The 14,138-nt window shown below is 44.1% G+C and overlaps 1 protein-coding gene across 1 annotated transcript in view; it reads left to right on the top strand.

Moving 5' to 3' along the window:
• LOC147637320 (uncharacterized) overlaps positions 1 to 10,949 on the top strand; it is a 52,395-nt gene extending 41,446 nt beyond the window's left edge. Inside the window, exons 5-9 of the mRNA XM_086799086.1 lie at positions 8,716 to 8,820; positions 8,915 to 9,023; positions 10,160 to 10,245; positions 10,348 to 10,431; positions 10,526 to 10,949. Coding sequence (XP_086655212.1) covers positions 8,716 to 8,820; positions 8,915 to 9,023; positions 10,160 to 10,245; positions 10,348 to 10,431; positions 10,526 to 10,639 — 498 coding nt within the window. The 3' untranslated portion in view covers positions 10,640 to 10,949. The remainder of the gene's footprint in view (positions 1 to 8,715; positions 8,821 to 8,914; positions 9,024 to 10,159; positions 10,246 to 10,347; positions 10,432 to 10,525) is intronic.
• The last annotated feature ends 3,189 nt before the right edge of the window (positions 10,950 to 14,138 follow it).

Below are 14,138 nucleotides of genomic sequence, written 5' to 3'. Positions count from 1 at the left end.
GGTATCAGTCGCTTAGGTGGCCGGCATTTCAAGGTGGCGGCGACGAGTTTCCTTACTACAAGAAGTTGAATGTTTTTGGGAGTAGAAGAAGGCTTGTGTTTTTTGCTACATATGCAGCAGAGGGTTGCGTTTTGTGCAATTTTCTAGGCGGCTGCGTTTTCCTCGTCACTTTGTGGCTACGTTTCTCTTGGCTGCTGCATTTTTCACATTGGTGGCTGTGTTTTTCTTCTAGGGTGCTGTGCTTCAGCTTTGCTGGCTGCATTTTTGTGGTGGCAGCAGCTCTTTCTCTCCTATGCTATCTTCTCCATCATCCGTTGTTGGTGGTGTGTGGGCTGCGTTTTCAGCCCTCGGCAGCAGTGGAGGTGTTTCTTCCTGTGTGCTTCAGCCTTGCCTTCGCTTGAGAGGGGGCTGTTGGTCCTGTGCTTTCGCGGTGTTGGTGTTTGGAGCAGATCTCTGGACAGCAGTTGGTGGTCCTCTTCTTCGCGTGTGGAGCGCCACAGACTTGTGGCATCTTCAGCCTGCCTCTTCTTCGATGGATCTACCTACTTTGTGGGTGTTTTCTAGTAAGTTTTCGTGGACTGTTTGCTACTGTCCAGCTCCTTTATGGACTGGATGAGTTTCAAGTTCATTGTCTCAGGTTTCTTGGGACGTGATGTGTTCATCATCCACTGCTCGGGGATAATGGGCGCAGTGTGTCTAGCAACCCATCATTCTATACTTGGAGTTCATTGCACACTGGTGTGGGAATTTGGAGCCAGGCAGATTTCCTTGTTGTTTAGGGTGGCATTTTGTTTTGAAGAGACAGGTTGGCAGGTGCATCTTCTGCGGTGTATTCAATATCCAGCCGGCACTGGGGTGTCCATGGTCGCATCTACTTCATCATTTTTCTTCTTCTGACTTTTTTGCACATTATGAGCTGTAGAGGGGGTGTTAGAAGTTGTGCATCTCATGTGTTGAGTGGCATCTTGGCCTTGTATTAGGATGGAGATTTATCTCATGTATTTATTCTAGCTGTGGGGATTTCCAGGTTGCGGCCAGCATTATGGTAGGCGACCGGTTACTTTCTTCCTTGTATAAAGGCCTCCTCTCCTCTCACTTGTCTTCCAACAATTCAGTCATTCATAGGCACTAGTTCTACAACATCTTGCTGGCTGGTATTGCCATTGTAAAAGCCTCTTGCTACATAACATGATGTTCATTGTCTGATGTTTCTCTCTCTCCTTTGCTCTCCCTCTCTCCTATTTTTTGCTTTTGCATAGTGCAACTTTATCAGATCCACCGCTGTGTTAAGGGAAAGGGATAGTAGGCATGGGGACAACAGTGGAACAGATGCTCCGTTCTTTAGTAAGACTTGGAAGTGGAGATCAGAAGTGGGGATGAGGTGCAAGGGAGAGGTGTAGCATGGACTCATACCTAGGCACACTTAGATTCACTCACGCACCGGGTAGGCACGTTGGGCCTCTCGAAGCCAAAAGTCCAGGGAGGAAGGGTGACAGAGTGTCCACCTTGTCTGTCAGAATGCGCAGCGGAAGACTAACCCACGTAGGAGACGCATCACCATCGAGCTCCACAAACACCCCCAACGGGCACTGCAGCATCCCTCCACCGGGCTCCCATCTCCCAGTGAGCTGCCTCCCAAAACACCGGCCGGAGGAGATGATTATGACAAGGTGCCACTCTAGCCTATATATGGCTCTTCAACTTCCCATGCTTCCACTTATGGGATAATCCAAGGCACCTTCTAGCCATAGATCACACGCTCGAAATCGCCAACCTTCCAACACCCTCCCTCGATTCGAGCTCCGCAAGCTACCGAGGCGCGAGGGGGTCGCCCAGGATCACACACGCCTGAGCCGCCCAGGACCACACATGCCCGGGCTCTGATACCATGTCAGAATGCACAGCGGAAGACTAACGCACGTAGGAGACGTATCACCATCGAGCTCCACGAACACCCCCAACGGGCACTGCAGCATCCCTCCAACGGGCTCCCATCTCCCGGTGAGCTGCCTCCCAAAACACCGGCCGGAGGAGATGATTATGACAAGGTGCCACTCTAGCCTATATATGGTGCTTCAACTTCCCATGCTTCCACTTATGGGATAATCCAAGGCACTTTCTAGCCATAGATCACACGCTCGAAATCGCCAACCTTCCAACATTGTTATCAAGTTTCGTAGGAGGGGCTGTCACGTGCACGCTCGTGCGATGGCTAATCTCCAGCATGAACATCATAATCCTGATTAGGACAACAATTAAGATAGCATGTAGGTCATCATCAGCAGTATCATCATTGTTGTCATCATCATCATCATCATCATCAGCATAAGAGGGCATGGGAACCCAGTTGGCAGGCATTAGGGGCATTTAGGCAGCAGTCGGCAGCCATCAAGGGGAGTCAAGCAGTGTCGGCCAAGCGCCAGGGGGGGGAAAATATTGGATTAAGCGTAGCATTTAAACATCAGTTTAGGCAATTATAGCAGGCTGACCAGCCACCTGAGCATGTATATAAGTAAAAGCCATCATTTGCATCAACCATTCAGTGCATTCAGCATATTCAACATCATTGAAGAAGTAGCATTCAGTAGAAGCATGTAGAAGGGGCTAGAGGTCACCCCTTTGGACTAGACCAAGGGCCTAAGTCATATACACACATACAGTCACCTTTTTGTATGATATAATAAAGAAAACCCTGACACCAACTCTCTCTCTCTTCTCTCTCCTCTGTCTTAATCATGTTTAATCAACATGTTGTTCTTAATCAGGCTTAGGACTGTGGATCAGTACAACAAGGCTTCTGCGCATGCAACATTCCTAGTTACAAAGCCTTTGTCACGAGTCTCGTACTGGATGGGTGGCCCAAAGCTGATTGAGCTCAAGGAGAAGTGGGAGGAGATATTAGCCAAAGGGTTGGGCTTAGTCCATAGTCACAAAAATCCATTTCTATGAAACCTCGAAACCTCGAAACAATTTCAAAAACCCTCGAAACCCTCTGCAATACGGCAGTTTTGCCCAAAATTCAGGTTTTGTAAAAAAATAAAAATAAAGGTTTTTGAGGTTTTTTGACGTTGCCCTCTTGGTCCAAACATGCCCCGGAACTTGCCAATAGGCGGCTGGAAGGGAAAATCATGTCCATGTGCAACTCCCCTTGGTCTAAAACCTCAAAACCTCAAAACTGAAAGAAAACCATATCCATGTGCAACTCCCCTCGGCTACATACATACCCTAAATTGATGATTCTCATGTCCCACTGAAAAACGCTTAGAGAATTGCCCTCTAATGACGCACAGCTTGCCCTTCGTTGCACTGGATTTTGGTTTTGCATATTCTTGCGTATGGACCATGCCTAGAATGACCTTAAGACTTGCCCTTATCAAGGTATCTATAGGGCTGGTCGGCCAACTACCGACTAGGCCAAATAAGCATGACTATAAACGATGTGTCTAAACTGTCCACACCTCTCCGGACCATGGGCACCTAGCTGCCCACTATCCAAGTGCACAAAACATTGCCCTCTTGGTCAACAGGCGGCTACAAGGGAGAATCATGTCCATGTGAAAAACCTCAAAAGCTTGAGGTTTTTTTTATCATCATACTATGTTTTTTGAGGTGGCTTTTATCTGTTTTTTTTTTCCAATATTTATAATTAATAAAAATATTGATTTTTTTGAAACCTCGAGGTTGAGGGACGAAACCTTTCAAAACAAGACCTCAAAAACCTCCAAATGAAAAAAATCTTGAAACATTTCTTGCCTCCAAAGACGGAGTTTTTTTTGTCAAAGGGCATCTTTTTGGGGCATGTCATCTCTGAGTATGGGATCTCTATGAATTCAGAGAAGATTGAGGCCATCGTTTGGTGGCCAATTTTGGCAGATGTACACGAGCTTCTTAAATTTCTTGGGTTGACTGTCTTCTATTGGTGTTTTGTGGAGCACTATCCCTGAGAGACCAACCCTCTGACAGATGCCATGAAGGAGGATCGAGTATTTTGCTGGACCCTAATTAAGCAAGCCTGTTTTGAGAAGCTCAATGTCATGGCCCTGTGAAAATGGAACAGTACAAGTGTGGGCATGGTGGTTGCTGAGTCAAAATATCAAATGATTCACATGTGGGGTGCGCGGACAGAGATAATGATGTGTGGACATCCCTAGGTGTGAAGGGGGGAACTAGAACATTAAAATTTTAATGTTATAAGTGTGGTTGCCCCTAGGCCTTAGTGGCCCCTAGGGAACTTTAATAATTATTAAAGTTGGGGCCCTAGTACAAGTATGGAGAGGGGGCAACTCCACTTTTGGAGTGCATGCCTCTCTCTCTCTCTCTCGTCACTCTCTCTCTAACTTTTGGGGAATCGTGCAAGTCTAGGCATGGAGGAGAGGAGAAGCATCGTGGGGGATTGCTGAATACTGTTTTTGCTGCTGTTTTTCTGTGCAAACTAGCCGTACAGTCCACGTGTGCAGCCCGTACAGCCCTGTACGACAGCAGGTACAGTACGGCTGCTTGCTGGTTGTTAATGGCAAGAAGAGTGAGTTTTTCTTGCAAGAGATACATTTCTTGGGACATATTGTGTCTGAGCATGGAGTCCGTATGGATCCAGCCAAGGTGGAAGCAATTCTTAATTGGCCAGACTTGAGGACCGTGCATGATGTACGCAGCTTTCTAGGATTGTGTTCCTATTACAGGCGGTACATACGGTACTTTGCTGAAATTGCTTCGCCTCTTTATGCCTTGACAAAGAAGGCAACTCCGTTTAGATGGGCTGATCGGGAAATTACAGCATTCAAAAAGCTCAAAGAAAAGCTTACTTCGGATCCAGTATTGGTGTTACCGGACCTTCGAAAGGCTTTTGTTGTCCAGTGTGATGCATGCGGAAGTAGCATTGGTGCAGTTCTCATGCAAGAGGGACATGTGATAGCCTATGAGAGTAGAATATTGCAAGATGCCGAGAAGCATTTACAGGTTTATGAGAAAGAGATGTTGGCTGTAATTCACGCTCTTTCTACATGGAAACATTACTTGCTTGGGGCTGATTTCACTGTGCAGATAGATCATCAGACCTTGCGTTATTTCCTTACGCAGACTAAGCTTTCAGAGAAGCATATGCGTTGGGCAAACTTTTTGTCTATGTTTCATTTCCAGATTGTGCATGTGGAAGGCAAAAAGAATGTAGTGGCAGATACTTTGTCACGCAAGCCACAGGTCTCTGCAGTTTCACTTGCTTATCATCATGAGCTTGATGAAATGAAAGAGCAGTATGCCCATGATGAGGACTTTGAAAAGTTGTATAATTAGATGTCTGAGGGTCAGCGGCATGAGCACTATACTCTCAGAGATGGATTTTTATTGATGCATGGCAGACTGTGTGTTACCAGGCCATTGCAACTCAAGGTTATGATTGAAAGTCATGCTCCACCGTATGCAGGTCATCGAGGTATTGACGCCACGGTAAAAGCAGTGGAGACTTTCTTTTATTGGCCAACCTTGAGAAGAGATGTTGATGTCTTTGTGAGGCAATGCATCGTATGTCAGAAGGTAAAGTTTGACCGTCAAAAGACACTAGGGTTATTACAGCCTTTACCTATTCCAGATAGACCTTGGGAGAGCATTGCCATGGATTTTATATTTGATCTTCCACGGACACAAACGGGCAATGATGGCATTTGGACTATCATATGCAGGTTCAGTAAGCAGGCTCATTTCATTCCCGTGCGTAAGACAATCAAAGTGGATCATATGGTGAAGTTGTTCATGGCGAACATCTTTAAGTATCATGGCTTGCCTACATCTATCATTAGTGACCGTGATCCACGGATGACGAGTTTATTCTGGAGAGGGTTGTTTGACAACATGGATACAACTCTCAAGTTTTCATCGTCATTTCATCCACAAACAGACGGTCAGTCAGAAGAGGCTAACTCTACAGTGTTGGATCTTCTCAAGTGTTATGTGTCAGAGCACAAGCAACAATGGGAAAAGTATCTTCCTTTGGTGGAGTTCGCATATAACAACACTGTACATACCTCGACAGGCAAGGCGCCTTTTGAGATTGTGGAAGGAGGGAAGAAAGTACCACCCATTTTGCACACAAAGGATAAGATCTTTGAGGCTGATCAGTATGTGGAAAACATGGATGAAGCTTATCGGAGAGTTAAGTTGGCACTCCAGAAAACTCAGCAGAAGCAAAAGAAAGCCGCAGACCGTCACAGACGTGTTTTAGAGTTTACATTGGGTGATTGGGTTCTTTTGCGCTTTGAAAAGGCTAGACTCAAGAAGATGAAGGGTAAAGAGCGCTTATTCCCTAAGTTGAGCATGCGATATTATGGGCCTTTTCAGGTATTGGAAAAGATTGGGGAGGTAGCCTATCGCTTGAAGCTACCAGATCACTGGAGGATTCACAATGCTTTTCACGTGAGTCTCCTTAGACCTTTCCGTGGGAATGTGCCTTAGGATGTATCAGATGAGGCTCAGCCGGAAGTTGAGGAACTTGATGAGGTTCTGATTCTAGAGCAGATACTGGCACATAAGGAAAGAAAGGTACGAGGTAAAGTTTCCCGTCACTATCTTGTGAAGTTCAAGAACTATTCACTGATGGATGCGAAGTGGATGGAGGAAGGTGACTTAACAGATTCACCTCAAGTTTTGCAGCTTTATCTCGATGCCTTTGAGTTAGAGCCGACTCTTGTTGTGGCTCATTCAGGTTCAGCAGAGCATGGGTCTGGAGCATTACCTGATGCTCATGAGGGGGGTAGCACCTCCACTCCCTTGATACAGACAGGCTCAGATGACATCTAGAGGTCGCTTGGTGCAGTTTTTAGCTCACCCAAAGGTACTGATGGCTGACAGTACATTTGTTTATGGGACTTCTATGATATATGTGTACTAGTCACATGGGATTTTGTGGATATGTATGGTTCACAGTGGTATACAACTTGGACTATTACTACGCCATTGGATAGCAGTGAATTTTGATACATGTGCATGGCTTAGAGAGATTGGGACGCTGATCTTGCCATATTGTATATTTCACTTTGGATATTTTGTTGTATCACCAGAATGCAATCGAGGACGCTTGCCATTTTTCAAGAGGGGGGTATGTCATGGCCTTGTGAAAATGGAACAGTACAAGTGTGGGCATGGTGGTTGTTGAGTCAAAATATCAAATGATTCACATGTGGGGTGCCCGGACAGAGATAATGATGTGTGGACATCCCTAGGTGTGAAGGGGGGAACTAGAACATTAAAATTTTAATGTTAAAAGTGTGGTTGCCCCTAGGCCTTAGTGGCCCCTAGGGAACTTTAATAATTATTAAAGTTGGGGCCCTAGGACAAGTATGGAGAGGGGGCAACTCCACTTTTGGAGTGCATGCCTCTCTCTCTTCACTCTCTCTCTAACTTTTGGGGAATCGTGCAAGTCTAGGCGTGGAGGAGAGGAGAAGCATCGTGGGGGACTGCTGAATACTGTTTTTGCTGCTGTTTTTCTGTGCAAACCAGCTGTACAGTCCACGTGTGCAGCCCGTACAGCCCTGTATGACAGCAGGTACAGTACGGCTGCCTTCTCTGCTGCATGACATGCTGGTACAGGCGGCATAGACAAGGGTTTGAGCAGGCACAGGCAGCGCTGTACAACTGTACGGACAGCAGGTACCGTTACCTGTACGACTGCTGACAGGTGGCTGTACTGCAGGTACAGAACTGTACCATCAGGTACAGCAGGAGCAGGCGCACCAGTACAGCTGCAGGCAGCGTTTTTTCTGGTACAGACAGAGCCATACAGCTGCAGGCGGCACTCTTCTTGGTACAGGCGGAGTTTTCTTGGTACAGTCGGTGCAGCAGATACAACACTGAGGTAGATAAGGAAGGTACAGACAGGTACACCCACACGTGTGAAGCAAAGTTGTTGAAACATGTGTGCAAGTATAGACTGGTACAACCACTTCCTCTGGTGCAGATCCACGAGCTGATTTTGGTAAGCTCTGAGTTTGTTCATCTATCTCTCTTTCTATTGCCTTATGTCTGTTGCAGATTTGAGCTATCTGGCCCCTTGTGAGAGGAGGGGTATGGCAGATTGAAAAGGGTGGAGACAGAGATTGAACAGTGAATGTATGTTTGTGCTGAGATGTTGAATCATGTGCATGAGATATGCCAGATGTATGCTCATGGCTGCCCTGCTAAATGGTCTTGGCTGATTAGAGGGAGGCACAGAGTGTTGCTTTGAGACACAGATCTGTGTGTGTGAATCCTCTGTGCTAAGAGGTATTGTGGGCTGTCAGATTGGACATACAGGTATGTTCTCTTGGCTGATTTTGTTGTACTTAGCCTTACATATTTTTGAAATTGAATAAAGAAATACCGCAAGGGGCGCCAAGCTTTGGGGCCAACAGGTGTCGTTTGATTTTCAGATTTGGGGCACTCTAGCTCCAATCAAAATTTGTTTTCATATCTAGACTACAAGTGGACGGGTGACTGCTAGTCCACCGCACTTTGGTTTATACCAGAGGCCGGTTTCACTCAAAGTACTCTTGTCATGTCATCTGCTCTTGTTCTTTGATTACCGGATGTTGTGAGCCCTTCTTTGTGTTCTTCGATGCCAATGGAGAGAGAATGTATTTAGAAAAGAAAGAAAATACTTAAGCATTATCAAATATGTGTGTAGCATTTTTATCCAAAGCCCCTCTTAATGATTATCTGCAATTATTTTGGGCTTTTTTGTAACTGCAGGCTCTGCAGGATGACATCAAGGCACTTTCTAGAGCTATGAGTTTTGCAAATGGTAAACTTGTCGAGTTGCCAGAACCGACCACACAAACAACAGCTTATGTAAAGGTCAGATTATTTAAGACGATGGAAAACGTGAACATTTTGAATGTTACTGTTGACAAACTTAACTGTTTGTGAAATTTTTTGATGTGTGACACAGTACCTAAGGCAGCTTGTCAGAGCTGCTTGCGATGAGAATGCCAGGAAACAAGCATGCCTACGAGTACTTGCTCATGTCTTTGCAGTTTATATAACTCATCTTACTACAGGTTTGTTACTGAAATTCCAGGTTGTTCAAAAAGGCACAAAAGCAGTAAGAACTTTCATGAAGAGTGTAATGTATGCTAATTCTAACTATCTTAGATGATATAAAAAGAAGTCATTCTTCATTAATTATATAATGTGATATGGATAACTTAGTGGTTTCATGTTGACTTGAAGGGCAAGGTGCATGAGAGCTAGATAGTCTGCAAATCTTTCTGAAGGCAACTGGTCAGGAGATGGATGACTTCATATCGTTCACGACTACAGCATAATGGCTTACCCTCTAAACCACCTGCAGAGGAAATGAATAGGGTTATCAGAGTTGACATCTTGTAGATATATATCCAAGGACGAGCGGTGAGCCGGAGACACTTCCATCTAGGATGACCATGTACTGTGACAAGTTCCTTCTACCTCTCTTTCCGTCTCAAAAGTGATGAGCATCGAGGTCTCCAGTGTATGTGACGTGTGTTCCCAAGTAACCTGGCATCTAAACAAAGCCATCCGCTTGTGACATGAGTGACATGCACGAGATAGAGAGGGAGAAGCATGTCCAACGTACTTTGATTTGTGAGGAAGGTGTTACTGCTTCATTTGAGAGGGATTATTGTCTCCTCCTCCATTGATTGAGTCATATCTTGATCAGGGATATGTGGCCCTCTTGTAAACAAGATAGAGAGTCGGAGATATTGTTAGAGACGAGAGGATCATAGTCTTACAATTGTGTGTATTTTCTTCGAGAGTGCATTTCAGCACAGAGCTGTAGAGGCACCCTCGTTGGGACCTTGTCGAAGTCCGTTTTTATGTCAATCGCTTCTGCACAAAATTCACCTGACATCATCTTACAAGATGCTGTGTTCAAAAGAATGATCGGGTTTACTTGAAGGTCCAAAAAGCAATATCTCAAGCAGTTTTGCAATTGCCCTTGTCTGTCCCACAAGGTAGCGTGAACTGAGCGAAACTGCGTGTTTGAAGTGAGATGGGTCGTAGACCTTACAGAGGTTTCCCACGTCATTGAAATCATATTTTTTGTTGCAACTCCCTTGTGATCAAATTAGCAATTTAATGTATGACAAAAAAACACAACACTTGGTTTAATGTATGACAAAAAAAACATAACAATTGGTTTCTTATTTTGTAGGGATGCGCATTGGTGCTAAAGCTTTGGATTGCATTCCAGTTTTGAAGCAGGCTAAAGGAGTCAGCTTTTATCGAGACTATCCACAGGTGGTTATCGTTGCGTCTCTGTTATTGAAGATTAGTTTTGATTGGATCGAATCCACATTGGTTTTATCAGCTAACACGTGTTACCATCCTTGAACGTATCAGCATGTTACAGACCCACTGAAGGTTTTTATTGCAGCAATCAACAAGATCACGGATTTTGTTTCAATACAAGAAGATCAAGAACTGGTATGCCATTTTCATAGCATTCTGCTAGATTGGGTGGTTGTATTGTTTGATATGGACTTCTTGATGGTGGGATAACTTGTCTGCCAAATGTCAGGTAATGGACGAACTTCCCAAGGCAATTCAGAAGACCAGTTTGCTACTTGTAGTGCTTGCTGTGAAGGAACAACATGAGAACAAGGATCTCTCTACAACTGTACCAGTGGTGTAGCTGCTTTGACAACTCCTAGAACATACTGTAGTCTCGGTGCTACAGCAAATGGCTTCAATATAGGTTTTTTAGTGTTGAAAAGGCTGTCCAAAAATCCCTCATACATCCAACCATAATTGCTTTCTGGATCAGGAGTGTTCACTGTGCCATGTACTTGATGATTCTTCTCTCTGATCCTTTCTCTGTGCTCATAGATAGCTTAGTAAATGGTCTGGGATGATGGATGATGCTTCTTAGCGTATGGCTGATTCTGTTAAGAACAAAAGACAAAAATCGTCCCTTCTAGTTTGCAATGTAATTTTTCGTGCAAGAACTCTCTCTCCCTCTCCCCCAATTATATGGATCATATGTGGTCCACTGGCTTGGCTATGCTGTTAAAAGACATTTCATGATCCATATAATGGAACCAAAGTGCAAGGGACGCGGAGAGAGAGAGATGATGATCATATGTGGTCCACTGGCTTGGCTATGCTGTTAAAAGACTCATCATCATCATCATCTCTCTCTCTCTCTCTCTCTCTCTCTCCCCCCCCCCCTCGGATGGAAAATATTATTCAGCGTTTTTGAACAGTTAACTACTTTTGATTGTAAGAGCTTTGGTATCTACCTTTGAGCGGGGCTGATATCACATTAGTTTGGGCCAAAAAAGTTAAAAGTGAGGGTAGATTCACGTGATACCCAGTTTGCTCTATGGATTGGGAGCTGTGTAAGGCTGTGCCACTAATAGTAAAGGGTTTCTGCATGTTCAACGATGGTAAGGACAATGTTGGGGCATTCCTTGCGAACATGCAATGTGTTTGGTGTCGAATATGTGCCTCGGTTTTGTTCTCTATCATGGTGGTTACACCTTGTCTTGCTGGGGTTTACTTATTGCTCCTCATCTGATCGAGCGATCGTGAGTTGAAGTCCCATCTCTTGCACTTGCCTGCAGTCATATGAATCATGTGGTTTATCAACTCAACTCTGATCTTAAAACAACTTCTCCCCTCCGACCTTGCAGCAGAGGTGGGTCCTTGAGTCTCTGTGTCTCTATCTGTCTCTAGTATGTGGACCATAGACGTGTGGCATTTTTCTTGCATGAGATACAAAGACCCATGGAAGAATGCATATGTGCGGGCAAAGAAGGCGTGAGGATATGGTATGGGTCTCTGAGGTCTGTGGGTCTCTAGATGCAATTGAGGTCGTAATGAGTTCTCCTCTACCATAAACTCTTTAGCTTGGTGTTGCCCAAGATTTGGGAGAAAAAGGAAGAAGAAGAAAGGAGTGTTTGGCCATGCGCGCATACCAACGGTTCAACGATATGCATTCACTTACTAAAAAAGACCACAGACGGTGCAGAGGGCAACTATTGACATGTGGACACATGGAGGGCCCAGCACCTTTACCTTTTTAATCCCATCGCCTCGAAAAAGAGAGAGATTGGAGCCCTATTAGAGGTAAACAAAGCTGGACCCCACTCCTACCTCCTCAGAGAGACTCTATTACGTTGACATAACCTCGTCTATTTCTTTGTTAAGCACATTGGTACCTTCTTTTTTTTAGACTACTAGAAAGGAGCGAAGTATTCATATCTTCTACAAAGTGAGGCGGGGAGGATACAAGCCACCCCCAACAACCACTTTGGGTCTTAATTATATCATGATCTCTCTCTCTCTCTCTCTCTCTCTCTCTCTCTCTCTCTCTGTGTGGTTGCTGTGCAGACCCATCTCGTCTGAGAGGGGTTACCTCGGACTTGTCCGTCGCATTCTAGTGTGCTCGGTGCCGTCGCTTCTCGGACATCGGTCCGATCCCCTCATCAAGCCTAGATCTAGGGCATGCTCCATTAGCTACCTTCCCACGTGACGTAGCTAAGGGAGACCTTGACCATACTCATATTTGGGAGAGTGGTATATCGGGATTGGTGCTCCTCTCTTCCTTGTATTCCATAATGAGATTTCCATGGGAAAGTGTATCAATCCAGTGAGATAATTTTAATTTGTTCTATTTTATTTTTTGTTCCATGATATGCCATGATTTAAATCACTTTATTGCTTGATTTTTTACTTGAAAACCTTGTGTACCTCTAACCTTGTATGAGAGAAGACACTTGGAAGTAAGTAGTACTCATTGCTAAGACCCTCTCAAATGGCAGTAAGCGCAATAAGTCAAGTTGAAAGATTCATTGGGGAAGCGTTTCATACTTGGGCTACATAAATTTAATCTCTCTCATACACAAAAAGCTATAGAAACTCATTTAAGAGAATGAGCCTGCTAATCCTAATGCTGAGTGGGTAGCAAAGGACAAACAAGCACTTTCACTCATTGGGTTACATGGGATCACCTTATCTATCACGTAGACACCAAGGAACATGCTAAAGATGCATGAGAAGCGTTGAGTCAAGTGTTTGGGACTAAATCTAAGAATCAAGAAATTCATCTCAAAATTGAATTCTATGAACTAGAAATGACATTGTTGTATCACTTTGGAACATAGGCCCATTGGGTATTTAGTAGACGCTTAATCTCTCTCTCTCTCTCTCTCTCTATATATATATATATATATGGGAGGATTCCAAAAAAGGTATCTTTCTAAGGGTTTCATAAGATTTTGGGATGCAATGTTGGGTCATTAAAAGTGAGACTACTACTATGGGTTTCTCAACAGAAAAGACCCTTGCAGTGTAGTGGCTTACTCAATGTCTTCTAACAAGCATAAACAAAAGTGTTGATTGCTTGCAATTTTGGCAAGCTCCTAAACTATATACAGTTGTAATTGTACCACCTTCAGGGGGGCACCAAGTTGCCTTCAAGTGGGCACTTAGAAGGGCTCGTGCTTTACGTTGCAAATGTGCTTTTTTTAAATGCGAGGAAGAAATTGTTCTTTTCTTTTTTTCCATTTATGGGGTGAGTTTTGAACTTCTGTCCCTATAGGCAAATATTATCTCCACCCTAGTTGCAAAGTGTTATTTCAAGAGAACCTAACGATCAAGAGTATGTGGAGCCTATGGTGAAGAAGCCACTCAGATCTCGACTTTGAATTGAATAACAAATTTGTACCAAGTGACTTGAAAAGTGAAGTCCAAAAATGTAGTTATAGGCAACCTTGAAACATTCAAAATAAAAATGTTACCTCCAAGATGTCTTGCTTGTCTTGAAAAAAGTATGCAAGGGCTCCACAATCAAACATTCTCCTTGCATCAATATGTATACAACAAAAGTGTTCTCCATGTGGTTGTATTGTGTTGTATTCTTGGTCCTAAGAAAATAGTACAAAGGCATGCATAATTATGTATTGATTACCTACGTAGATTATGACAAAGAATGCAAATTTTTGAAGATTTCTTGATTTTAATAAGATGCGGGATTCAAGAAAACACAACATGCAATGCTCGATGTGCTCGTTTTGCCAACCCTTACATCAAGATCATGCCCACATGATCTAACTCACACACAACACTCTCACTATCACCATCACATACATCATCATCATGTGCATATGTGTCAGTGGCAACATGTGCAC

Source organism: Cibotium barometz, chromosome 6 (genome assembly GCF_041138505.1).
Source record: "Cibotium barometz isolate CiBa-2024 chromosome 6, ASM4113850v1, whole genome shotgun sequence".
NCBI lineage: Eukaryota > Viridiplantae > Streptophyta > Polypodiopsida > Cyatheales > Cibotiaceae > Cibotium > Cibotium barometz.
This window is presented reverse-complemented; position numbering and strand designations above follow the sequence as displayed.